The sequence below is a fragment of the Odocoileus virginianus genome, chromosome 18 (genome assembly GCF_023699985.2).
Source record: "Odocoileus virginianus isolate 20LAN1187 ecotype Illinois chromosome 18, Ovbor_1.2, whole genome shotgun sequence".
NCBI lineage: Eukaryota > Metazoa > Chordata > Mammalia > Artiodactyla > Cervidae > Odocoileus > Odocoileus virginianus.
This window is the reverse complement of record NC_069691.1, coordinates 3275353-3299389: the sequence shown is the minus strand read 5'-3', so window position 1 is coordinate 3299389 and position 24037 is coordinate 3275353. Positions and strand designations below refer to the sequence as shown.

General features: G+C 56.6%; 2 protein-coding genes and 1 long non-coding RNA gene across 7 annotated transcripts in view; 1 reads left to right on the top strand and 2 right to left on the bottom strand.

Annotated features, from left to right (window-relative positions):
- Positions 1-511: 511 nt before the first annotated feature.
- On the bottom strand, positions 512-7942 carry TPM2 (tropomyosin 2). 4 transcript variants are annotated; one of them, XM_020880448.2, is made up of 9 exons: positions 7655-7942; positions 7089-7214; positions 4095-4228; positions 3879-3996; positions 3716-3786; positions 3502-3577; positions 2945-3007; positions 2685-2754; positions 512-655 (listed from the first exon to the last, which is right to left on the bottom strand). In XM_020880448.2, exons 1-9 carry the CDS (start codon positions 7766-7768, stop codon positions 573-575), a joined length of 855 nt encoding a protein of 284 aa, XP_020736107.1. In that variant the 5' UTR covers positions 7769-7942; the 3' UTR covers positions 512-572. The 4 variants fall into 4 exon arrangements, with proteins under 4 accessions (XP_020736107.1, XP_020736105.1, XP_020736106.1 ...); XM_020880446.2 differs by lacking the exon at positions 3502-3577 and adding an exon at positions 3181-3256 and having other exon boundaries at positions 7655-7927; XM_020880447.2 differs by lacking the exon at positions 512-655 and adding an exon at positions 1393-1723 and having other exon boundaries at positions 7655-7935.
- LOC139039481 (uncharacterized) lies at positions 6147-13988 on the top strand. Its single transcript, XR_011492751.1, has 2 exons — positions 6147-6921; positions 13029-13988. It is a non-coding gene; the product is annotated as an uncharacterized lncRNA (long non-coding RNA).
- Positions 13522-24037, bottom strand: part of TLN1 (talin 1) — a 31332-nt gene continuing 20816 nt past the window's right edge. For both annotated transcript variants that reach the window (XM_020880422.2, XM_020880423.2), the window contains 23 exons: positions 23574-23735; positions 23196-23336; positions 22929-23110; positions 22599-22731; positions 22328-22429; positions 22075-22245; positions 21842-21991; positions 21633-21734; positions 21428-21547; positions 20572-20718; positions 20275-20441; positions 20003-20186; positions 19790-19915; positions 19571-19687; positions 16753-16938; positions 16523-16630; positions 15492-15597; positions 15173-15297; positions 14949-15074; positions 14765-14827; positions 14474-14656; positions 14193-14321; positions 13522-14081 (listed from right to left, as the gene is read on the bottom strand). In XM_020880422.2, the coding sequence (XP_020736081.1) occupies positions 13956-14081; positions 14193-14321; positions 14474-14656; positions 14765-14827; positions 14949-15074; positions 15173-15297; positions 15492-15597; positions 16523-16630; positions 16753-16938; positions 19571-19687; positions 19790-19915; positions 20003-20186; positions 20275-20441; positions 20572-20718; positions 21428-21547; positions 21633-21734; positions 21842-21991; positions 22075-22245; positions 22328-22429; positions 22599-22731; positions 22929-23110; positions 23196-23336; positions 23574-23735 (3156 nt within the window). In that variant the 3' untranslated portion in view covers positions 13522-13955. The remainder of the gene's footprint in view (positions 14082-14192; positions 14322-14473; positions 14657-14764; positions 14828-14948; positions 15075-15172; positions 15298-15491; positions 15598-16522; positions 16631-16752; positions 16939-19570; positions 19688-19789; positions 19916-20002; positions 20187-20274; positions 20442-20571; positions 20719-21427; positions 21548-21632; positions 21735-21841; positions 21992-22074; positions 22246-22327; positions 22430-22598; positions 22732-22928; positions 23111-23195; positions 23337-23573; positions 23736-24037) is intronic.

Below are 24037 nucleotides of genomic sequence, written 5' to 3'. Positions count from 1 at the left end.
CCTTTTCCCATGTAAGGTGACATTTCACAAGACTAGGGTATGGACATCTTTGATGAGGCAGCAGGAGTCTGCCTAACATAGATGTCATCAGGAAGCGGGCAGAAATGACCTAGTGCTGGAACAACCTTGTGTGTGTGTATCTGTCTGTCTATAGGGCAGGCTGTCTCTAGGCTTAAAATCAGTGAGGCTCTGGGTTTTCACCCTGCTCAAGTAAAACAAATGTAGTTTTGTGGTTTTGCCTCCAGCTGTGTTGTGCCCAGCCACCTGCTGGAATGGGGCAGTGCCACTGATGGCAGCTCCTCTGCCCTGTGGGGAATAAGGGCCAGGCTCCTCTGCCCCACACAGCCTGTTCACAACCCGTCCTCGGTGACCCTCATGCCCCATCCCTCGGGCTCACTCAGAGCTCCTTCCCACTTCACTCTTCCCCTGAGGCATCCTCTCCGCCGTCTCCACTTTGGAAAACTACCATCACCACTGCCAACACCCAAGAAAGGCTTAAAGGGTCCCATAATGCTGGTGACATCCGTTTATTGGTGGGGTGGCAGCTAGCCTGGCTGGGACAGGGCAAACCCTCAGAGGTTGTTGAGCTCCAGCAGTGTCTGGTCGAGGGTCTGGTGGATCTCCACGTTCTCCTCCTTGGCACTGGCCAAGGTCTCTGCGAGGGGAAGCAACCCGTGAGCAGGGGTGGGGTGGGGAGGCATGGACAGGGGGTGTGACAAACAGACACGGAGTGGATTGGAGGCAGACAAACACAAACATTCAGGGATCTGAGTACCCCTTGGGTGGGACAAAGAGACGGACTGACCAAGACAGGGATGCCTCACTCAAGGCTTCAGGGCCATGGAGGTGAAATGGGAAGGCCTGAGTCATAAACTAATTTACCCTCCTTCTTTAGAAGGTTCAAGAGAGTTGGAAACAGGAGGAAAGACAAAGACTGAGCCAGGAAAGGGAGCGTCAGACAGATAGACATACTCGAGGCAGAAAACAGACCTGCAGCGAAAAGCCCCCACGTTGCTGGCATCCAGTGTCATTCCAGACGTCATCCCGGACCCTTCACAACCTTGCACCCCTCCCTTGCACCTCAGCAGCCCACTTCCCTCCCAGCCATCCCTTTATACCCTGGGCTCTCAGCTGAGCGCTCCAAGGCCAGTGACATGCCTAGGTTTGCAGAAGGGCGTGTATCCCAGAGGCACCAGGGGGCCCGCCCGCGTGACTGACACAGTCATACGTGCCCACAGGTGGCGGTGAGACTCATGCAGAGGGGGTTCTGGGGGGGGCCTCAGTGTTTTGTGGGTGAGCTCAGTGTGGGAGGGAGTCACAAGATTAGGGGTGCCCATAGGAGCCAGGGTCTCAGCAGTGAACCAGTGCTCTTTAGAGGGCAGGAAAACAGCGTGGAGACCAAATGGAGTTTATTAAGCAGCAGAGAGCGGTGGAGGCCGGCGGGGAGAGGGAGGAGTGGATGGACATAGAAGGATGAAGCAAGTGCCAGGATGGGCAGCGGATGTGGCGGGGGCTCTCCTAGGCTGCACCCAGCCTGGCTGTGCGGTGTTGGCAATTTCTGCTCCTCCTGCTGGCCCTGCTTCCCAGAGAGAGAATGGAAAGGAGAAGAGAGGGGGCCGAGGGCGGCACTGGTGAGAGGCTCAGAGGGAGGTGATGTCATTCAGCGCGTTGTCCAGCTCCTCACTGATGGCCTTGTACTTCATCTTCTGTGCATAGACTTCATCTGGTGGGGGTCCAGGGGAGGGGGGCCAGGCGGGAGTGTGGGGAGAAGGAATGGAGGGAAAGCGGAGTGGAAGGACAGGGTAATGGAAAGAGAGAACAAGAATCAGAGAGAGGTGGATGAAGATGGAATAAGGGAGACAGGCCAGAGAACAGGCTGGACAGCCATCAGGGCCCCCTCCTCGCCTCTCTGTACCCCTATGTCTTTTGTCCTTCTCTGTACCCCAAGTTGGTGCTTCCCCAAGGAGCTCCTGCCTCCCCCCAGGGACCTGGGGGCACCATGCTTTGCATAAGCAGGAGTGCTTGCTTCAAAGGGAGCACACTCAAGCTAGAAAGGCCTAAAGTTGGAGAGAAAATTGAGGCTTGCCTGAGAGGGCTGGAAGCAAGAGATGTGGGAGTGAAATAAAAGGGAAAGACAGTTTTAGGCACAATGTTGTTGTTAAGAGTGAGAAGTAGCTACAGACTAGCAAATACCTAGATATTTATTTTCATCAAATCTAGCTTAGAATAGTATTTTCCATTAATGCTTTCACAAAAACCTACATATTAAACCAAACAGCTCTCTATTTAATAAAGAGGGTGTTTTACTTGGAGAGAGTGTTATCTAGATCAGTGCTACTCAGAGTGCGGTCTAAGGACCAGCAGCATCTGCATTGTCAGGGCGCTTGTTAAGACACAGATTCAGTCCAAAGTCAGCAGTCACTTCAGAGCAGGACCCAGGAATTTGTATTTTTTAAAAACTCTCTGAGGGGATTCTCATGCTTACTCAAGTTTGCAAACCACTGGAGTTGATGGGGCTATATCATCTATCTACTTGGATGGGAGGCAGACTGCCAAAACCTGTGGAGTCCTAGGGGGTCCAGTCCTAATTTACCGCTGGCAAGTCTCATGGGATACGAAGATAATTCATGGGTAGTACGGACCTACTGTGAAAGTCTCGGGGGTACAGAGGAATATACTTTTACCTTCCAGGTCATCGATGGTTTTCTCCAACTTGGCCACCGACCTTTCGGCAAACTCCGCTCGGGTCTCAGCCTGGGTGTAAAGGCAAGATGGGGAAAAATGACAGAAATGTAGGCCCTCCATCACTTAAGTCTACCTTCACTTAAGTCACCATCACTTAAGTCTACCTTCTGTTCCGCCCCTGTGCCCAATTCCCTGCCACAGAAGGTCTCTGGTAGAGACTGGGGGGCTTGCGGGCCATTTGGACTGGAAGGACTCTCACCTCCTTTAGCTTCTCCTCCAGCAGTTTGATCTCCTCTTCATATTTATCTTCTTTGGTGGAATACTTTTAGGGACAGACACAGGCCATCAGTAGCGCACCCCCGCAAAGCCTTCATTTCTCCACGGAGCCCCACAGGCGACTCCTGGGCCTGTCTCCGGGGAGCCCCGCGCCCCGCCCGCCTGGCCCTGGCCTCCCTCCCCTGTAGGGCCGTCCTCACTGCCCCTCTGCCCCTCTACCTTATCCGCTTGGGCTTCCAGGGATTTCAAGTTGTTGGTAACAATTTTCAGCTCCTCCTCAAGGTCCCCACATTTACTGCAGGGGGGTGTGTGGCAGGGCGGGGTGTGAAGGCGCAGTGGGGGAGCGGTGGAGGGGGCACAGCGGGGAAGGGGTGGAGGAGAGAAGAGAAGAGCAAAGTCGTGAGAGTGACAGCAGGCAGAGTCTGGAAGCCCCAGGCCCGTCCCGACCCCCAGCAGGTGGAGAGAGCGCAGCCTGAGGTGGAGGGGAAGGTGAGCCGAGCGAAGGTGCTATTGGCCGGAAAGGTCCAGAGAGGTGACTACCTCCTCCTCTGAGGCCATCAGGGACTTGAGGGCCTGATCCATGGTTCGAAGCTCCTCCTCCAGCTGCCTGGCTCGGCTGGGGGCAGCGGGCAGGGGTCAGAGGCAAGACCCGTCCCTGGGGTCCCCTGCTTGGGGAACCACCTCCCCGCGGCACAGAGTGCCCCATAGCCTGGGCTCAGGCCAAGGTTCACTTGCCACCCGGGGGTGTCCTTACCTCTCAGCCACCTCAGCTCTCTCTTCAGAGCGCTCCAGCTCTCCTTCCAGGATCACCAGCTTCCTGGCCACCTGTGGGGACAGGGGTGCGAGGAGGAGATCCCTGGTGAATGATTGGGGGTGTCTGATTCGGGTGTGAGAACAAAGTGGAGCAGGACGGTCACCTCCTCATATTTGCGGTCCGAATCCTCGGCGATGTGCTTGGCCTCCTTCAGCTGCATCTCCTGCAGTTCCATCTTCTCCTCATCCTTCATAGCTCGGTTTTCAATGACCTTCATTCCTCTGAGAGGCAGGGCGAGTGGTGGGGGTGCAGTTAGGACCAGCAGGGACAGGCTCCCGGCTCCTTCCCCGCCCCATCCTCTGAGGACACCCCTGCCCACCTCTCGCTCTCATCAGCTGCCTTCTCGGCCTCCTCCAGCTTCTGCAGGGCTGTAGCCAGACGCTCCTGCGCCCGGTCCAGCTCCTCCTCTACCAGCTGAATGCGGCGGTTCAGGGAGGCCACATCTGCCTCAGCCTGTGAGTCAAAGGTCAGAGGTCAGAAAGGCTGTGTCTACCTTGGATGAGGATCAGAGAGGCATCAGAGGATGGTTATGCTTGTCAGAACAAAGCTAAGCTTTCTGGCCTCCAGACATTCAACCTATTTTTTTTTTCACCAAACCATCTTCTTCGCACATCCTGTGCTCCAGCCCAAAACATGCACTCTTGGACAAGTTCCATTCCCCTGCTGCAAGGCCTCTTCTAGCACTGTGTATAGTCTCCAGTGGATATCAGCACACAAATCCCCCCCGTCCTGAGAGCACTCCAACTGCTGGGATCAGGTCTGAGGTAGCCCTGACTTCTCAGCGGAGTCTGGCCCAGGCAAGGGGTGGGAAAGAATCAGGCCAACCAGGCCACAGTGCTGCTAAAATCCGCCAATCACAGAATCAAGCTCCGTGATGTCACTGGCTGCCAGGCAGACTCACAGCAGGAGGCTTAGGCAGCAAGTCTGGCTAAGGAACCCATGGCTGTAGCAAGAGGCTCTTTGCCAGTGCTGGATGCAAGTGGGGGCAATGCAAGGGCAGTGTGAGTGGCAGATCTGCCACTGATCCTGCAATATAGAGGCAAAACCGTGGAGGTTTTGGAGATGGGCCATAGAAATGGATGATACCTTGAGAAAAAGAGGACGGAGCAAGAAAGATCCCAAAAAGGCAAAGGAGAGAAGCAGTGCAATTTGGTGTTAACAGCATCCGCTCTGAGTGAGACTGTTGTCTTTGAGCTACTTGTGTGACCTTGGGTAACTTATTTCGTCTCTCTAAGCCTTGGTTCCTGCTTTGTAGAATGTTCTGAGATAATGCAGTGCATCTAATGCTGGATTAGTAACAGACCATCAGGGAGGTTAAAAAAAATATACAGGTTCTTTAGCTCCATGCTAGAGCCACTGAACTGAGATCTTCAGGGCAGGGGCTTGGAAATCCTTCTATCTTTTTTTCTTTTTTAAGCTTTCAAGAGATTCTGAGGAGCCTGGCAGGGGTCACAGAGTCAGACACGACTAAGCGAGCATCCCTCACTCACTCAAGGGATTCTGATGATAAGCAATCTTGGGAAATAGTAAAATAACACAGAGAAAGCACTTGAGCACGTGCCTGCAGAGTCCCCATCCCATAAACGTTAGCTCATCCCTTGTCTCTCCCTCAAAGGCAAAACATAGAGATGCTGAGGTTTGGGACTGGAAAGAAGGGAAGAGTGCAGGGGAAGAAGAGGGTGAGAGGGGAGAGGCAGTGGCAGCGCTGGGGACAGGACAGGGGAAAGAACACCATATGTAGAAAGTAGTGCTGCCCTTACACTCCAGGTGCTGAAGGCCACCTAGAGTGACAGGAACCCATCCTGGGCACAGGGCCGGATGACTCAGTGTGGAAGGATTCTGGGGACAGCACTGGGGGTTGGGAAGAATGACTCTGAGGAATCCTGGAGGTCTAGGGAGAGGTGAGACTCTATAAAAGGGAAACTCTGTCTGTGGTCATGGGGTAACAAGTGACTCTGGAGAACCTGGGAAGTCCTGGGGCCTGCAGAACAGGACTGACTTTTGGCATTTTGTGCTTCTCAAGTTTTTCCCAGTTATGGATGCTGCTCTCTTAGCCACAGGACAGACAGTGCCATCCCTATTGCATAAACAGGAAGCAAGAGACGAAGGAGAAACTGAGGCAGTGGATGGGTTAAGTGCTGTGTTCAAGGTCATACAATAAGTCTGGGCAGTGCTTCCTCTCTACTCCTGGCGCTGCTGCCCTGCTTTCCCAGCTCTGTCCCTGTCCTCCCCTCCTCCTCTCCAGCCCCCACCCGGCTCCTTGGGTTTCCAGTCCTGCCTCCAGCTGCACTGGGCCGTAGTTATTTATAGAGTGTCAGATGCCCAGGGTCGCCTTCACCAGCAGCTGCAGGTCAGTTCCCTTCCAAGGGTGGGTGAAGAACCAAAACCAAAGACTGGAGGTCAGAGAAACCAACCTTGGGGGCAGGGGGGATGGGGAACATGGATAATGGTCAACACAAACAGTAATGTCATTTCTGATCTTGGATGTTCAGACCATGCTTATGCTAATCCCCCCATCCATCCAAGTTGAAGTCTCATTTTAACCTTAATCCTGGGTGGAAGGCAAATGGGGAACAGGAGGCAGAGAAAGTACCAGGTCCAAATTCTTATGGCCATTCTCCTACCTCAAGGTGGGAGTTGGGACTGGCAGGAGGTGGAGACGTCTGGTTAGGAGGTGTGGGGTGGGCAGAGAAATCTCAGAGTGAGCAGGACTTGCCAAGGTGGCTGCCCTGGCATTTGTGGCCCTGTCCCTCTGCCCTGTGGCCTGGCATGGTCTCGAGGCTGACAGCTTAATGAGGGTAAATAAGGGAGCGACAGAACCTGAGCTGGGGCCCTAATGCACAGCAGGGCCACTGGAGCCAGAGGTCAAGGCCAGGGAATTTCTAATGGCCCCCCGGGGGTGTAATTCAAGTCAGGGCCCATCTTTGGACTCATCTTCTCTCCCCCTGCCCACAGCACCTACACCCACAGCCCACACCCCCAAAATGTAGCTGCAGTCTTCTCTCCATTTTCAACTGGAGGATTAGTTGAGGTGGAGGGTAAATTCTTGTACCACCCACCCCCACTATGACTCATTGTTTGATCACTGTACATTCTAAGAGCTGGAAGCCAACGGAATTGCAATGCTATGTCCTCTGGGGGAAGTGGTAAGTGGTTTTGATTTACCCACTGTCTTGAATTATTTGTGCCAGCTTGCTATAGCCTGGGTTCCTGCAAGGAAACCCTTTCAACCCTGGTGAAGAAGGTCCCCTCCATCCCCGTCTGGGACCCCTAGCAGTGCACTAGTTCTCCGACAGCCCAGGTCCACACTCACGTCAGTGGCTTTCTTCTCAGCCTGCTCCAGCTTCTCCTGGGCATCCTTCACTGACTCAGAATACTTTTCCACCTCGTCCTCTGTCCCTTTGAGCTTTTTCTGGAGGGCCTGCTGCTCCTCTTCCAGCTGGGAGAGAAAAACCTCAGTCAGCCAGGCCTAGGCCCAGGCCGGAGTCAGGGGTGTGGGTGAGGGGGTACTGAGACATTTAGAGGCTGTCAGAGAGGAAGAGGGACATCCGAGGACAGCGGGGGACAGGGCAGCCAGGGGTGTGGGGGACCTGGTGGGCATAGAGAGAAAGGCCCCAGCCCCAAGGAGCAGGCCCATCAGGGCTCTGGAAGGGCAGGAGTGGAAATCTGGGGACTGGGGCTCCCCAGGCTAAGGTGGGTGGAATGAAGTGTGGCTCTGGTGAGGGACTCTCCGGGGTATTGTGAAGGCCCAGCAGCCCCCACACTGGACGGTAGAGAGCATTGGAGAGCAGGCCAGTGGCTGGGGGGCATAGGGCAGGGCCGACCGTGCCCTCTTTGTGGGGTGGGGCGGGGGCTGCGCCGGGCCTGGGACGCCCCCACCTGCTTGCAGCGGTCCTCAGCTTGCTTCTTGTCGGCCTCGGCCTGCTCTGCGCGGTCGATGGCATTCTCCTTGTCCAGCTTTAACATCTGCATCTTCTTCTTGATGGCGTCCATGGTTGCAGTGGGGGACGGGCCGGCCGGCGGGCAGTGAGGACCGGGAGAACTGGGCTGGCCTCGCGGACTGGGCGCACGGGTGGCGGGCGAGGAGCACCAAGCGGGACTGGGATGTCCCTGCCGCGCGGGCGCCTAAAAGGCGGGGAGGGACCGGGCGGAGCCGGGGGCCAAGACCCTCCCCCACTGCGTCCCAAACCTTGTAGGGGCAGAAGCACTGCAGGGTCGGGGGGCGCGGCCACCCCCTGCGCCCACCCCCTGGGGACCGCCCCCTCGGGGCCCCGCCTCTCGCCTCTATCCCACCCCTCTCCTTCCCACCCCCACCCGGCCCGCAGCCGTCGGAAGGGAAAGTAGAGGGATAGTCCGCTGAAAAAACTGGCGCGGCGGAGCGGAGGGGACCCCGGGGCTGGGGGCTCCGCGCTTCTGAGTGACAGCGCGGCGCCGCGGCAGCTGCGGCGGGGGCCCTGGGGCTATTTCGGGGCTTGAGCTCACGGCAGCTGCCCGGGCACGGGGACCAGAGTGCAGAGTGTCCCCCCCTCAACTGCAGCAGCCGCTGCCCTTAATTTAGAAGTTTCCTGTAAATCCCTTCGGATTAAATGTCTCTTGGGAGGCGGGGCTCCTCTGCCGCTTTAGTGCCTCAGTTTACCCTGAGTTCCAGACTCTGGCCTCGCGTTACCGACCCGGCAGTGACAGCGATGAGTCTCACCAGGGACCTGGGGGAACTGAGGCAGGAGGGGAGCCCAGAAACCCGGTTGCAGTGCAGATCGAGGCCGGGTTCGCTGCCCCCGAGGGGGCCCTGACCTCTCTTCCCCTCGCTCCCCGCTTCCAGCCCCTACCCCCCGCTCTACTGTCGACCAGCCTCGGATCCCAGCTCCGCGCCGCCCGCCCCGCCCCCCACGTGCCCCGCATATTTTCCACGTGGCTTCTGCCAGGCAGGACGCGGCGCGCTCCCTACCCCCATCCGCACCTCCACCCGGGACGCGTCCCTCCTCGGGACTCCCCCCGCCCCACCGCCCTCCACTCACCTCCACCCACCCCCGCTTTCCCCTAGCTTCCCCGGGCGCCCTCCCTTCTCCTCCCCTTCTCCCGGCGGACTCTCCTCTCTTCCCTTGTGAGCCAACTTTACGCCGAAATTTCTTTTCTGCCCTTTTTTGGGATGTTTCCCGTGGGGAGGCGGGGCCAGGCTGAGGCGAGGAAGGCAGGGGCAAGGGTAAGAGTTCTGAGCTGCTGGGCGTCCAGAGCCGAGGGTGGGGGGAGGTTGTCCCCCTTGACCGCGGGCGCCACGAACAGCTCTGGGAGCCGGGGCCAGGGTCGGGAAATCTGGGGCACGGGCGTGAAGCTGTTTGTTTTTGTTTTCATTTTTTCCTCGGGGTGGGGTGGGGGGGGTGGAGAGGAAGTGGAGAGCTGCCTTGTAGGGGGGAAGGGGAGACCAGGCGGAGGAAGCCTTGTTCCCCTGGGGCAGGCGGGTGGGAGGCCTGGCTTTTGCTGGTGGGGTGGAAGCCGTGGGAACCCTGGGTCCCCGGCTTGGGCGAGGTCAGGGCGGGGAGGTAGGGGGCGGGGAAATGTATAGATCTGCTTAGGCCGCTGCTGCTGCTGCATATGGACTAAACTGACTCCGTTTCCCCCAAACTCTTAAAAAGTCGCTTCTAGCCACCCTGTAGCCAGGGTCAAACCCTTGGGAGTCATTAAGAGCTACTCTGTCCCTCACTCCCCACATCCCCTTAATCCTGTAGGTTCTCCCTCCAGATCCTCAGACTTCTCTGGGGGTGCCTTGGGCCGCTCCTTGTATTACCTCCTGTCGGAGTCTGTTGTGGTCTTGCTCCTGGTTCCCCAACTCTCCTGACATTGTTACAGAAAAATCTTTTTTAAAGATGATGTGAAAAAAATAAAGTTGATGCGTGGGACCCTAAAATCCTTGCCAGTGCCTCCCCTGGCCCTCCCTCCTTTGATGTTAAGAATCCACATCTCTTAATATGGTATACAAGGCCCTTTGTTTTGGCTCCTGCCTGCTTCAGCTCTAACCTACCTTCTTTCACTTCCAGACTCACCCCCAGTGAGCAGACTTGTCCTTGTGTAGCACTCATACTGAGGTCAGTGCTGGAGCGGGACATCACCAGACTTTTCTTAAAGCTGCCACCTTTCATGCATCCTGTTCCCCCTCCCTTCCCTTGGCTGATTGCTGGTGGCTGTAAAGACAGACCAGGTGTCAGCTTTTCTAAGAAGGCTTCTCTATCCACTCCTGCCTCCCACCCTCTCCACCTCAGAGGCACCTGTTTTTCCTGCAGGCTCCTAACTAACATTCTCATCACAGTCCGTCTTACACTGTTCTCGTCCCTGTTTGCTTCTCCACCTGTCTGTGACCCTCCAGGGAAGGGACTGTTGAGTTCTGAATCCCCACTGTAGCATAGCATCAGGCATAGAATTGGCACTTGATAAACATTTGCCAGGTGAATTTTTTGTGCACCAGGTTCAGAATACATGAAGATACTTTGTGGATGACTCATGGTCTAGTGGGGCAATTCTCAAAACTTTTCATTTTAGAACCCTATACACTTTTTTTTTTTTCCTATACACTCTTAAAAATTGAGAGTGGGGTTTGACGATTCAAAAAGCTTTTGTTGGAGTAGGTTATATCTATCAATACTTATATTAAAATAAACAAAAAATTCAGTGTTTATTAATTCATTAAAAACAAAACAAACCCATTACCCATTACTGTGTTAACATACTTTTAATGAAAAATAACTATATTCACATCCCCAAATTAGAACATGGCAGTTGTTTTACACTTTTGCAAATCTCCTTAATATCTGGCTTAATAGACAGCTGGATTCTCAAAATCTACTTGTGCTTTCTATCTGTTGCTATGTGTTTGTTATTTGAAGTACTCTTTATGAAGATAAAGTACTCACACAGATACGTAGTTGGAAGAGAGAATAGAATTCACTGACCCTTGAACGTGACAAGGTCTGTGGAGTTGCAAATCCAAAACTTAATCCTCTATTTGCTTGCTTCCTCCATATACATGATTCTGCATCCCTGGATTCAACTAACCACTGATCATGTAGTACTGTAAATATCTATTGATCCCCATATAAACGGAACAACCCATGCTGTTCAAGTGTCAATGGCATGTGTAACCTTTTTGGGCAATTGTGGGTATTCTTCTTTGATACTACATCAACACTTGACTGTTTCTTAACGGTTAGCTGCAGTGAAGAACCTGACCGTATCAATAACCTTCCTGTACAATGTTTCATTAAAATCCATTGGTCTGTATTGACTTTGGTTGGATCATTTTTTTTTTACTCAGGGATAATTTTGTAACAGCATGGATGCATTGGTCATTTGGAAAATGATTCACTGAGCTATGCAGGTGTTCCAAATGTCAACACATTTCATTATATATTATTTAAAAAATCCTGATGGTTTCAACAGAAAAGCTTGTTTTAAGTTTGGGGAAGCCGTAAACTCATGGTGGCAGATACAAGTTTTCTAAAATTTTAGTTTTCACTTGAAACTTTGAACTGTATCATTGGCAACAAGTACTGGCAGGTTTTTCCTTGAAGTGACACGTTCTGTTTTTGAGAAGAATCTGCCAGCTACCCAAGTCTGTCAGTCATTCCTGCAGGTAAATGTGGTCTATGAAAAAAGCAGCTAGTTCAGCTCAAAGAACTGTCTAGGTGCTTTCCTTGAGACACCATCCTACTTTGGTGTGCACCAGAGAAGTTCTACACATGCTCCCCAGTTGATCACATGGAACAGTGAAACACTTGTTCCTGCAGGACTGAGATTTCACAGAATGAATAATTTTTGCTGCTTCCTCAAGGACATTCTCCAGTGAGAAGGCAGCATTTATGTCTTACGTTGTCAGTGCGTGGCGGCGAAGAGTACAGTGACTGTGGTAGTTTGGGCTACTGCCTTGGTTTGTACTAAGGCAGCTTACCCACCGAATGTTCTTACACTATCAGTGCAAATGCTGACACTGAAAAAGGAAAACAATGTCTTAGTATGACTATGAAAGTCATCTTTCTTCTGCTTATTTTTGGCTGTGCTGGGTCTTCACTGCTGCGTGGCTTTTCTTGAGTTGCGGCGAGTGAGGGCCCCTCTTCCGCAGTGTCTGGGCTGCTCATCGCAGTGGCTTCTCTTGTGGAGCGCGGGCTCTAGGGCGCGTGGGCTTCATTACTTGCGGCGTGTGGGCTGTGGCTGTGGCTCGTGGACTCCAGGGCACAGGCTTAACAGCCGTGGCGCAGGGCTTAGGTGCTCTTTAGTGTCTGGGGTCTTCCCTGACCAGGGGTCGAGCCTGCGTCATCTGCATTGGCCGGCACGCTCCACCACTGAGCCACCAGGGAAGCCGCCGTAAGGACCCCGAAAGGATCCTGGGCACCCCTAGAGGCCCGAGGGTCAACCGCACTGTAAGAACTGCTGGTCTAATAGGTATTTGGGTCTCTCCCCAGAAGGCTCCCTGAGGCATCAGTATCGAGAGGAACGTGATTGGTCACGGTTCCTGAGGATATGGCAGGGAAGTGGTAGCAGGAGTCAGCAGCTGTCTGGGCTCTTAGCTGGAGGAGTTCAAAGGTCTGGACTACCACGTGTTGGGGAAGTGGTAAAAGGGATTTGATCTCTGAGGTCCTCAACGATACCAGGACATTGAATCTGGGGTTAGGGGGCCACAGCCGCACGGACTGCAGTTGCCAGTCTGCGTCAGAGAGGTGATAATACATCTCTGTTTTCCAGTGCTTAGCCTGGGCCTGGCTTAGTAAATATTGAATGAATGAATCACAGGTGACACGAGCGATAGTAGGAAGCTGGCACCTCCCCTTATGGGCTGCCGTGGGGAGGACAAAGTCATTCTACTTTAAACCTACGCTAATGGGGTAGGAGTAGAAGATGTCATGCCTTTAAGGAGGCGACAAGAGGTGACAAGAGTAGCAGCAGATTGGGTGGTGTTTGTGTACTTGGAGGGAGAAGCAAGGAAGTAACATACTGAGCAACAGGGCTGGTTGGAGAACCGTATGTGGAAACAGGGGCAGAGCTGAGAGGGCTGCCAGGTGTTCCAGGCGGCGTGGGCAACGTGGGCAGATGTGGGGGCAGTGGAAGCACACGGCACCCCCCACCTCGCCCACTCAACCTCCAGGTGAGCAGGGCAGCTGGCACGGGGCTCCCAGCACCTGCCTGGCCGTTAGGGGAGCTCTGGCCCGACAATGCGGCCTCACGCTTACGTCTGGCTTTTTCAGTTCCTTTTCTTCTGGTTCTGTTCTAGGCAGGAGTGGCAGCAAGGCCTGGGAGGGGCTGGAAGCGCCCAACCCGGTCAACGTTGAGTCTCCCCGAGGCGGCCTCAGGTTGGAATTTTGGCCTGTTAACTGCATCAGCCAAATCTGGTCATAGTTCTCTTAGGCTCAGACACTTGTATCCGTAAGCTTGTTTTCAGCAAAGCCGCTTCTTGAAAATTCAGACTTGGTGAGGGACTAGATTTGTTCACGTGAGCGGTGGTGAAGAACAGTGTCCCTGGTAGCCACGGGGAGCACTGGCAGCTGCTGGCCCAGGAAGAGAAAAGTGGCACTCAGTGTGGCGTGGGCGCGGCCGGAGGCAAGGGACACCGGGAGCCTGAGCGTGCAGGGCCAGCTTCCTGACCAGGAGGGCTCTAGGGCTCTGCGTGGAGCAGGAGCAAGGGGCCTTGGGGCCACAGCACTCCACCCCATTCTCTCCCCGCCTGCCCTCGGGGCGGGTGCCTCCTCATGAAGCCAGGCCGAGGCTGCAGGCAGAATCACCTTTATTGGAGCATGACCTGTTTGGGGCTTACACCCCCGGCCCCCACAGGTAGTTGGGGGTGGGGGGCGGATAGTATAAAAAGGGATGAGTAGAGCGGAGGCTGTGCAGGGACTGGCTGGAAGCTGCTGGCAGGGTGGAGCGGGCTGGGGCCCTGGCAGGTTCAGACTGAGGTACAGCAGCGTTAATAATACTCTGGGAACGTTAATACTCTGGGGAGGGGCAGGCACTTAGGGGGCCCTAGGGCTTGAAGGCACTTGGAGTCCAGGAAGGGCCAGGGAGCGTGCGGCGGGACTGGGCGGGGCCAGGCCCGGGGCTTGGCAGGCACTTGGGGGTGCTGGGGTTGGGCCGGCAGCCCCGGAGGCTTTGGTAGTGAGGCGCAGTCTCTGGGCTGGCTCTGTGACGCGCACAAGCGGCTGTCCTAGTGCTCGTCTCGCAGCTCTGAAGGTAGGAACTTGTACTGCTGCTGCCGGATCTGCGCCAGCTTCTTCCGTGCCTCCTCCAGCTCCCGTTCCTTCCGGAGCATCTCTTCCTGGGCGGCAATGATCTGAGGGACAGAGATGAGGGACTCGGTCAGTGAGTATGTGCCTCAGGGTCTGGGGGAGTGGGAACCAGGGCAGGCATCGCAACTGCCCCAATGACATCCCTCAGAGCTTACCTGGGCAATGCCCCCGACCATCTTCTCCTTCACCACCACGGTCTCATTCTCCTGTTCTTCGAAGGCTGCTGCCTTCTGGGCTGCCTTCACCAGGTTGTCTGAGGCTCGCTTCACTGCATTGCCGGCAGCCTGGGCAGAGAGAGAGAGCAGGCAGTGTGAGGTGAGAACTTGGGAAGGTCCCCGATGAGCAAGGCCCTCATCTCCCTCGCAGAAAGCACGCTGAGGGTGACAGCTGAAAGCAGCGCAGCTCAAGGCACAAGAGATGGGCCAGGGGGCCTCACCTGAAGCCGCTTCATTGCCTCAGAGTCCTGGTCGGCCTTGACCTTGCAGGCTACGAGGAGCTGGGCTGTGGAGGCGGCGACCTGCTTGGCCGATGAGATGAGCTTCTCCTGGCTGGCGTGGCCTTGGACAGCTGCATTGGCTGCCTCACACAGGTTGTTGGTGGCTGCGGCCACCATCCGGGCCTGAGGCAGGGAGATCAGGTTAGAACGTGCCTCCAGCCCTGACCCGTCCCCTCTCCAGCCTCTCAAGTCCCCGAAGTGCAGAGGGGCACAGGGGAGCTGTGCACTCACAGCAGAGATGAGGCCCTGGGACCACTGTCCATCATCCAGTGCGTTGGCTGGAATGGCGCCCACCTGCGGAGGAGAGCAGGCGTCCGCTCAGACATGTGCCCTGCTGAGAGCCTCCCGGAGGAGACCATCATGCCATGTGGAAGGCAAAGTCCTTACCAGTAAGGACTGGTACCCAAGTCCTTACCTTCCCCTGGGCCACCAGCTCCCTCTGGGCAGCTGAGGCAGCCTTCACCAGGGCGCTGGTGGCTGCTGCGATGGACTTGGCGGCTTCCAGTATCTGCTCCTCAAAGTTCAAGGACTCGTCTGCCTCCTGCAAAAGAGACAGGAGTGGCGGAGAGAGATGCAGAGTGAGAGGAGGCCGAGGGAGCAGCACTCTGAGCGGAGGGGAGGGGAGGGGGCCGGGCTGACCTTGGGTTTGGCCCGGGGCTTCAGCTGCTCCAGCTTCTTGGCCGCAGCTTCAATGGCAGCCGCGGCCCCCAGGAGTTCGTTCTCGGCAATAACCGTGGGGTCCTCTGGGTCCACCCATTCTGTTCCTGGTGGACGAAGCGGGAGGGAAGGGGCTAAGGCAGCGCAGGGAGATCAGGAGCAGCGGGCAGCGTGCTTACTGTCCCCAGGCCCTGGCACCTGTGAGGGCTCTGCGGAGGCCATCTCTGAGCAGCCTCCCGGAAGCAGAGCTCTCCCCAGAACAAGGGTTTCCCTTCCCTGCCTGCCCCTGGTCACCCCTCACCCTTCATGGCCTCAGCAGCCTGGATGAGCTCAGTGACTGATCCAGCCACGCGCTTGGAGTGCCCCGTCAACTGCTGCTTCAGTTCTGGGCTTGGCTTCTGCAGGGTCTGGGGAAGATGGGGCAGGGGCAGACAGCAGCAGATCTCAGCTTCTACCTTGACCCCTGAAACAGGGCCGACCCCGCCCCCTTCCGCCGTCCCCACCCTAGGCCGCTCCACACCACAGCCTGGAACAGCACACAGCCTATCCAGGCGCACGCCAGACATCACACTGCATGCATGGTGAAGACAGTGGGGCTGTGCGTCACTCACCGGCTGACAAGGAGCCAGGAGGATGAAATGAAGAGAGAGAAGAGATGATGAGGTAGAGGGGGGGTGGTCAGGCGGGAAGAGAGGAGGAGGTGAGTGGGAGAACCAATGATGCTAAGACCGATGGAGCCCCAGCAGAAGGGAGTCGTGGAGACAAGGACAGACTCAGAACAGATGGTGGGGCGGGGAGGAGATGTGAACTGAAGGTTAGAGTGCAGGGCCTGAGGCCTGTGCATTCAGGGAGGCTGCTGTGAGGAGCAGACACCAAAGGTTGGCGTGCAGGGCCTGAGGCCTGTGCATTCAGGGAGGCCGCTGTGAGGAGCAGACACCAAAGGTGAGAGTGCAGGGCCTGAGGCCTGTGTGTTCAGGGGAGCCGCTGTGAGGAGCAGACACCAAAGGTTGGCGTGCAGGGCCTGAGGCCTGTGCATTCAGGGAGGCCGCTGTGAGGAGCAGACACCGAAGGTGAGAGTGCAGGGCCTGAGGCCTGTGTGTTCAGGGGGGCCGCTGTGAGGAGCAGACACCAAAGGTTGGCGTGCAGGGCCTGAGGCCTGTGCATTCAGGGAGGCCGCTGTGAGGAGCAGACACCAAAGGTGAGAGTGCAGGGCCTGAGGCCTGTGTGTTCAGGGGGGCCGCTGTGAGGAGCAGACACCGAAGGTTAGCGTGCAGGGCCTGAGGCCTGTCTGTTCAGGGAGGCCGCCATGAGGAGCAGACCCTTCCGCCTTACCAGCAGCACGTGGTCCAGCAGCTCCAGGTAGCCGTTGGCACATTCCCGGCCAAAATGTAGGGCTCGGAGCCGCACATCTGGAGCCACTTCCGGGTGGTAGGCGGCTTCCTGTAGCACAGAGTATATGTTAGCCTTCGGATCCCAGAGAGCTCCCAAGTCCCTGCAGGTTCTCCCCTACTGTGCTGCCCTCAAGCTGCCTCACACTTCTGCCTCACCACCGGGATTTCTACCTTGCAAGCCCGGAGCATATCTGCAATAGCACGGCGACTCAGATTGGCTGTAGCAATGACATCCTCCTGGCGACAGGAGTTCCCAGCGGCAACGGCCTTGGCGGTTGCCATGGTGATACCCTTGGTCATGCGGATGAAATCTTCAGGGGTAGAGGTCTTGGCAGGTGGCTCTGGGGAGCAGAAGACCTGTTGGGGTAGAACAAGAAGAAAGACTCCACAGTGAGTGAGGCTGTGAGATGATGCAGCACTTGTGTGACTGGTTCATGCATCGGCGTATTCCGTCAACAAGCAGCCACTGAGGAGTTATTGTAGGTCAGCGCTTGGAGACTTTCACACATTCACAGCTGGTCCTCACTTCTGACTAAAGTGATCGGGGAAAGTGTATTTGTTTGAAATTAAAAGAAGTACCTTTGCACTGGCTTTTCATTCCTAAAGAGAAGTCTTAATGTGGTGAGTGGCGAAGGTGGGTAAGGAGCTGGGGCTCAGGAATAGGTAACAGGAGTGCTCTGACGTAAGCGGCAGAGCACACATAACCAGAATGCCAAGTGTGAGCGAGGATTAAGAAATGTTCTAGTAGAGGGACGGCAGAGCAGAGGCTGTTGGGATCTTGGATATCAGAACAAGGAACTTAAAATTTTACACGGTATGTAAAAAGTCATGAAAACATTGTGCTGTGTGTGTTCACCCAACAAATTCAGTCCCACTGAAGATCAGCTATGCGGGAGACTGCGTGAGGTGCTGGGGGTGCAGTGGGGGACAAGGTAGACAAGGTGCTTGTTCTCACGGACCTTACATTCTGGTTTTGGGTACAAATGATAAATAGGTGAATGAGCAGGGAAACTACACTGTGAAGGGGAAAAAAAAAGAGGGTGCTGTGATGAGAAAGAAAAAGGAGGTTCTTTTTCAGAAAGGTGGTCAAGGAAGCCTCTGGCGGACAGGATGTTTAAGCTGAAGCCTGAAGGATCAGAAGGGGCCGGAAGTTCAAAAAACTAGTAAAGAGCAAGAGCAAGAGCAAGGGTCTGCAGTGGGCGGAGCTGAGAATGCAGGGGCCTGGGCCCTGATCAGGAGGAGAGAAGGGTGAGGAGAGACTGGGGAAGGCAGCAGGAGCCCTGGAGCCTGGAAGGCCCTGGTAAGGAGAGCGGACTTTACCGCAGAGGCCAGGGCAGTCACAGGAGGGTCGTAAGCACTGAAGTGACATAACCTGATTTATATTTTTAAGAGATTATTCTGGGAATTCCCTGGTGGTCCAGTGGTTAGGACCCAGCACTTTCACTGCCATGGCCCTGGGTTCAATCCCTGGTTGAGGAGCTAAGATCCCACAAGCACCCCCCACCCAAAAAAACTATCCTCTGTGTAGAGAGGATTGACTGGGGAGGGGGAGCTGAGTGGAGAAGCAGGGAGTTTACATAGATACTGTCACATAAACACAGCTAAGGCCTGATGATGGTTTGGACAAGGTGTTGGTAGCAGAGATGGGAAATGAGAAAGTGAGGTCTACTTGGAGGGACCACTAAAAGAAATGCTGATGAGCTCAGATGTGGGGAACAATGAGAGAAAGATGTTAAAACGGAGTTTCTGGCTTTAGGAACTGAGTTACTGAAAGGTGCTGTTTAGTGATATGGGAAAGAGGAGGGACTGAATGATCAGGTTTGGGAAGTAGAAAGGAATTTCAATTTGAACATCTCTGAGGAGAAGTGAAAACAGAAGATGAGAAAGACAAATTTAGAAGTTAGAAAGGTGGGGACTGCCCTAGTGGTCCAGTGGTTAAGAATCTGCCTGCCAGTGGAACATGGGTTGGATCCCTGGTCTGGGAAGATCCCGCATTCGGTGGAGGAACTAAACCTGTGCACACAACTTCTGAGCACAACTGAAGCCCATGTGCCCAGAGCAACGAGAAGCCTGTGCGCCGCGGGGAAGAGCAGCCCCAGCTCGCCATAGCTAGAGAAAGCCCACGTGCAGCAAAGAAGACCCAGCACAGCCAAAAAATAAGTTAAAAAAAAAGATGAAAGTGACAAAGCCTGAAGCAAGGAGGCCGGGCAGAAGCCTGGCAGAGCGGTCACAGTGAGGGGCGCGCTGCCTGTGGGCTGGGGAAGGAGTGACAGGAAGAGACCGCAGCGGGGTGGGCAGGACCGGGCGGCAGCCGCAGGCTGTGCGTGAGGCGGTGAAGCCAAAGGGGCCTGGGAGGGGGCCTTCTGGACCGGGAGGCTGTGACCACGCTTAGTGGGAAGCAGCACGTCAGGGAGAAGCTGGTGGGGAGGCACCGCCTCTCGGTGCTAAGGTCAACGGGAGGCTGAAAATGACTGACTCAGAACTGGAAGTCTACTTGTCAGGGAACAATGATGAGAGGGTTGAATCGGCCAAAGAGGAGTAAGAGGCGATCGGTGCAGTTCTGGGAAGGTCTCTAAGATTTACCTGGTTGAAGGTGAGTGCAACTATAGAGATGTGGGCGGCAACAGAAAAGCCAGTGTCACAAAGACCAAAGGAAGAAAGGCTTCCAAAGGAAGAAAGGCTTCCAAAGGGAGGCTTGTTTGTTAGGGGGTCCACTGTTTTGGAAATGAAGAAGATGCTGAAGAAGATGAAGGCTAGGGAGTGACCCCTGAATGTGGCAACTGAGAGGCCAGAGAAAGTGGGGGGTGACGAAGAGGGTAGGTGTCACATGCCCAGGAGGAAACGGGTGAGCAAGGGGAGACTCAACGCAGCACGCACAGGAGTCCGGCGGCGGGGAGGAGACCGAGTGTGAGTGTGTGGGCGGCGCGTGTTCGGTCTCTCCAGACGCCGCTCTCCAGCCCCAGCCCCACTGCACCAGACGCGCGCTCACCGCCAGCTCCTGCCGGATGTGCTCCGTGGTGGCCTCCAGGGCGCGGGTGCCCTTGGTGGCCTCGTCCTCCACAGCTTTCACGGTCTTGAGCAGGGACGTCACGTTGGTCACCATCACCTGCGGGCACCAGAGGAGGGAGGGCAGCCCCGTTTGAAGGGACGAGCAGAAGCACTCTGGCCCGCGCCGCCCCCCCCGGCAGCTGCTCTCCTTTCCTCCCACCTTGGCAGAGCTCTTGAGCTGCCACACGGCAGGGTCGTCGCCGACCTTGCCAGCCGCGGCCTTGGTGGCACTGATGAGGTCTCCCAGCGCCTTGGCCACATCTTTCACGGCATTGATCAGCACCACCTGTGGGCGAGAGCAGAGGCTCCGGTCTGTGGGCGGAAACGGGAACAGGAAGTGGTTCTGCCAGAGTGAGGCGTGTGGGGCGGATACCTGGGTCTCTGGGTCCTCAGCTCCCAGGCTGGCTGCACCCAGCTTGACCACATCAGCGAGGCGGGTGATGGTGGCCACAGAGGACTGGGCTGCCTGTGCCAACTTCTCCTGGCTCCCAGCTGCGTTCTGCACCAGCACCTTGGTGTCTTCCACCAGCACCTTGGCGGTCTTCAGGATGCCCTCTCTGGGGGACGGCCCAGCCCAGTCAGCCCTTCTCAGGCCTCCCCCAAGCCCTCTGGCCCCCACTGCACAAGGCCCAGTTCCCGCCTCACCGGTGGTCAGCGAAGGTTTCGGCACCCTCACGGTTGAGTGTGCCGGCAGTGGCGAACATGATGGTGGTGTCCAGGTCGGCGATGATGCCGGACACAGCGCTGGCGGCTGTGATGCAGGCCTGGGTGCCACGATTCCCAGCCTGGAGCGCAGCCAGTACGTGGGAGACCTGTGGGAGGCGAGTCACGTGGTGACCGTGGTAGGGGCCCCGTGAGAGGACGGGCCCTGGGTCTGGGAGACGGGACAGAGGAAAGGGCTGGGGAGCGCAGCCCCCAGGCCGTGGGGACGGGCTCGGTCACCTTCTCAGAGACTCTCCGGGCACACTCTATGAGCTCCTTCTTGGTGTAGGCGTCACTGGGGCTGCACTGCAGGGCGCCTGCCTTGGTGACCAGGGCGGCGCAGCCGTGCCCCAGCTCCTGAACCCGGTGCTTGATGTGGGCGCCGATCTGTGAGTAGATCAAACAGGAGGCGCGTTTTACGAGGGGATTCGGGGATGTCCACTACACTCGGAGGAGGCACTAAGGACCTAAAAACACGCAGAGGACTAAAGCGGGCGTGCGAGTGCCCTGCACGGACTTGCCTGTTCCCCAGCCTGAGTCAGGAGGTCTCCTCCCACACACGGGAAATACTAGCCTGTGGGCACCAGCTGTGAGGACCGTGCTAATCAGCGCAGCGAGCTGGAGCGGGAGAAGCCCTCATGCTGGGGTATCTGAAGCAGAGGCCACGGCTTACGGGTTGGCTTGTGTGGTTGTGGAGGGGTTTGGGTTGGGGATTAGGTGTGTCATGCTAAGATCCAATTACTTGCTTTCTTGGAAAGCCAGGAGCTTAGGGAAGGAAGCGCTTCAGGGCTTTGCAACATGGAAGAACTAGGGAGGGATCAAAGGCTTGCAGCAGAGCCGAGAAGCAGCCACAGGCAATCAGGGCCAGCAGGGGAAACGGTGGTAGCCCAGGCAATCTCTAGATCCTAGGCTACTCCTTATCCCTGTGATGGAGGCTTTGATGGAGCCCTGATCACTCTTTCATGGAGCAGCCCTGAGGCTGAGTTCCCCTTCCTATGAAAGACCCGAGTGGCCGAGGGTGGGACACTCCCAGAGGCTGACATCATGGGACAAGGGGCACGCCCTGGGTTTTCCGTCAGGGGCAGGGGGAAGTTACCTCTTCATTTTCAGCAGCCACAGCTGCAGGCTTGGCCTGGGAGGCCAGACGGCCATAGTCACTGGTCAGCTGGTTAGCGAGAGGGCCCAGCTCCTCAGGGCTCGTGTTTGACTTGGTTACCTGGTGACAGGAAGACGTGAATTGATGTCCAACCTCAATGTCCAAACTCTCCCAGAGCAGGCCTCTTACACTCTCCCAGACTCACCATCTCCTGGACAGTGACAGCAATGGCCTTGGCTGTCCGCACCATGGTGGTCTGGTAATCCACGAAGGAACCCTCTGGTTCACCCATTGGTCCTTCATCTAGCTGAAGGGGAGAATGGCGGAGGGGAAAGACGGTGGGCTCAGGGACAATGGTCCACAGGCACCTCCGTCCACAGGCACCTCTGTCTACAGGCTCCCCAAGGCTCCAACCTGGTTGATGGCCTGGGTGATGGAGTCCACCATGCCCCCGACGACCCCGGCAGCACTGGCCGCCTCGTTGAGGGTGGTTGTCAGGTCATCCACGGCCTCTGTCATCATCTGCACAGCCTCCTCCAGGGCTTCCTGGGTGTGAGCTGCTTGCTGTGGGGCAGAGTGAGTGAGGTGGGGCAGGGAGAAGTGGTTCCTGCTTCTCCTCCTATAGCAGCGGCCCCTCAGCTCAGTACCTTGGGGTTACCGCCGGCTTCCTTGGCTGTGTACAGCAGCTGCAGGGCAGACTCGGCCAAGGTTTTGGTCTGGTCCAGGAGCGCCATCTGCTGTGGGTGGCTCAGGGTTTTGGAGGCAGCACCCACGGCAGCCAGAGTGAGCGGCTCAAAGTACTGGGCCATCTGGGACACCTGCGGCAAGGGGTGGGGATGGGAGTCAGCCCGGCCAGGGACCGGGTTCAGCCTACCCAAGCCCACGTGGCTCCCCAGGTACCTTGTGACCCAGCTGGGAGGCTTCAGCCCGGGCAGCGCTGGCCAGCGGCTCAATAAGATGGGAGATTTCCTGCACCGCAGTGAGCATCTGGGTGTGCAAGGCCTGGGGAGGAAGTGGACTTTAGTTAGCCCTGACTGTGACCCGCACAGGACCCCGCTCTTCCTTCCACACCCAACCGACACAGTATCCAGCATGTTCCATACCCTCCATGTGTCTATGAGCTCACTCCCAGATCCCCCACCTTCCTTAAGCCTGCCCTCCCTCCCCTTACCTCCTGAGAGATCCCCTCACGGGGAGCGAGCTGCTGGCTGACTGCAGCGAGAGAAGCCTGGTCAAGGTCCCGCAGACAGCTGTTCAGAGCTGCGATGGCTGTCTCACACTCCAACTGCCCTGGAGCCTTGTCCCTGCAGACGTATCACAGACTCCAACACCAAGTGCACCTCTTGCGCACAAGGCTGGCCCACTTTTCCCTGCACCCCTGAATCTTGGGCCACAGATGCCCTCCAAAACTGGCCCATCTCACCACACCACAGTGCCCATCCCACTGTTCTGTCGGAGAGATGTACATCCCCGCGGACAAGGCTTCCCACCCTGCCCCTACCTCATGCTTGTAATCAGCTTCTTGATGGAGTCCGAGACAGTACGGGAGTGGCCAGCCAGCACGGACCAGCGTGGTGGGTCCCGCGGATTGACGGCCAGGGCTCGGGCCGTCTGAATGAGGCCCCCCGCGCTCTCCAACATTGTCTTGGCAGAGATCACAATGGGCTCCATGGCAGCCCGGCCCTGGGGAGGGGGAGGCAGAGGGGCGGGTCTCAAGACTCCTGGAAAGAAGAGGTGGCCGGCAGTCCACGCGTGCACCCTGCCTCACCTCAGGGCTGATCTGGGCAGGAACACTGGAGAACTCAGGGTTGGATGCAAAGGCGCTCAGATTGTCCACGGCCTCCAGCAAAGGGGCTGTGGCCGCTCGGCACTGGGCGCGGTTCTCCTCCGTGAAGGCCCCGTCCAGCGCCTGGGGCGGGGTGACAAGGGGGAGCTCAGGGAGCGCTGTAGACAAAGGCGGCGAGGCCCAGGTCTCCCTCCTGAGCTCAGAGGGCACGGGGCGGGGCTGGTGGTGACCAGTGGGGACGGGAAAGACCTTGGGCTCAGGCAGGGGGGGCTGGGTGAAGGCCTCGGGGTGACGGGGTGCAGGGGTTGGGGGGGAAGACTGGACGGTCAGGGAGAGGTTGAGAATTCAAACGCTGGGAACCTTGATGGTCTTGACAAGATTGGCGGTGCTGTTGGCCACCTCCTTGGCTGACTGTACAAACTGGCGCTTGGCGGTGGGGTTGGCGGTTCGGGCAGAAGCTAGGCGGCAGCTGTTACACAGTGCAGACGTGTGTTTGGCCACAATGGTGGCTGCGGAGAGCACCTGAGAGAGAGATGTGCGAGAGCCATGTGAGGCCAGGGGGCCGTGTCTACACCGGGGAGCAGCCCCTCTAGCTGCGGGATGGACAGCAACCCTTCGGAAGTCTCCTTAGGAAAGACAGTGTCACCAGAAAGTCAAGATCTGGGAGACAGATACCCAAAGATGCGCAGGGTATAGGAGAAAGGAAAATGAAAAGTCGACACACTACTGGAGAAATCGTTAACAGGCTCAGGAGGAGAGTGAACTCAAACCTCCACAGAGAAGTGGTGAGCTTGGCAGTAATGGAAGGAACGATGAGAAACACA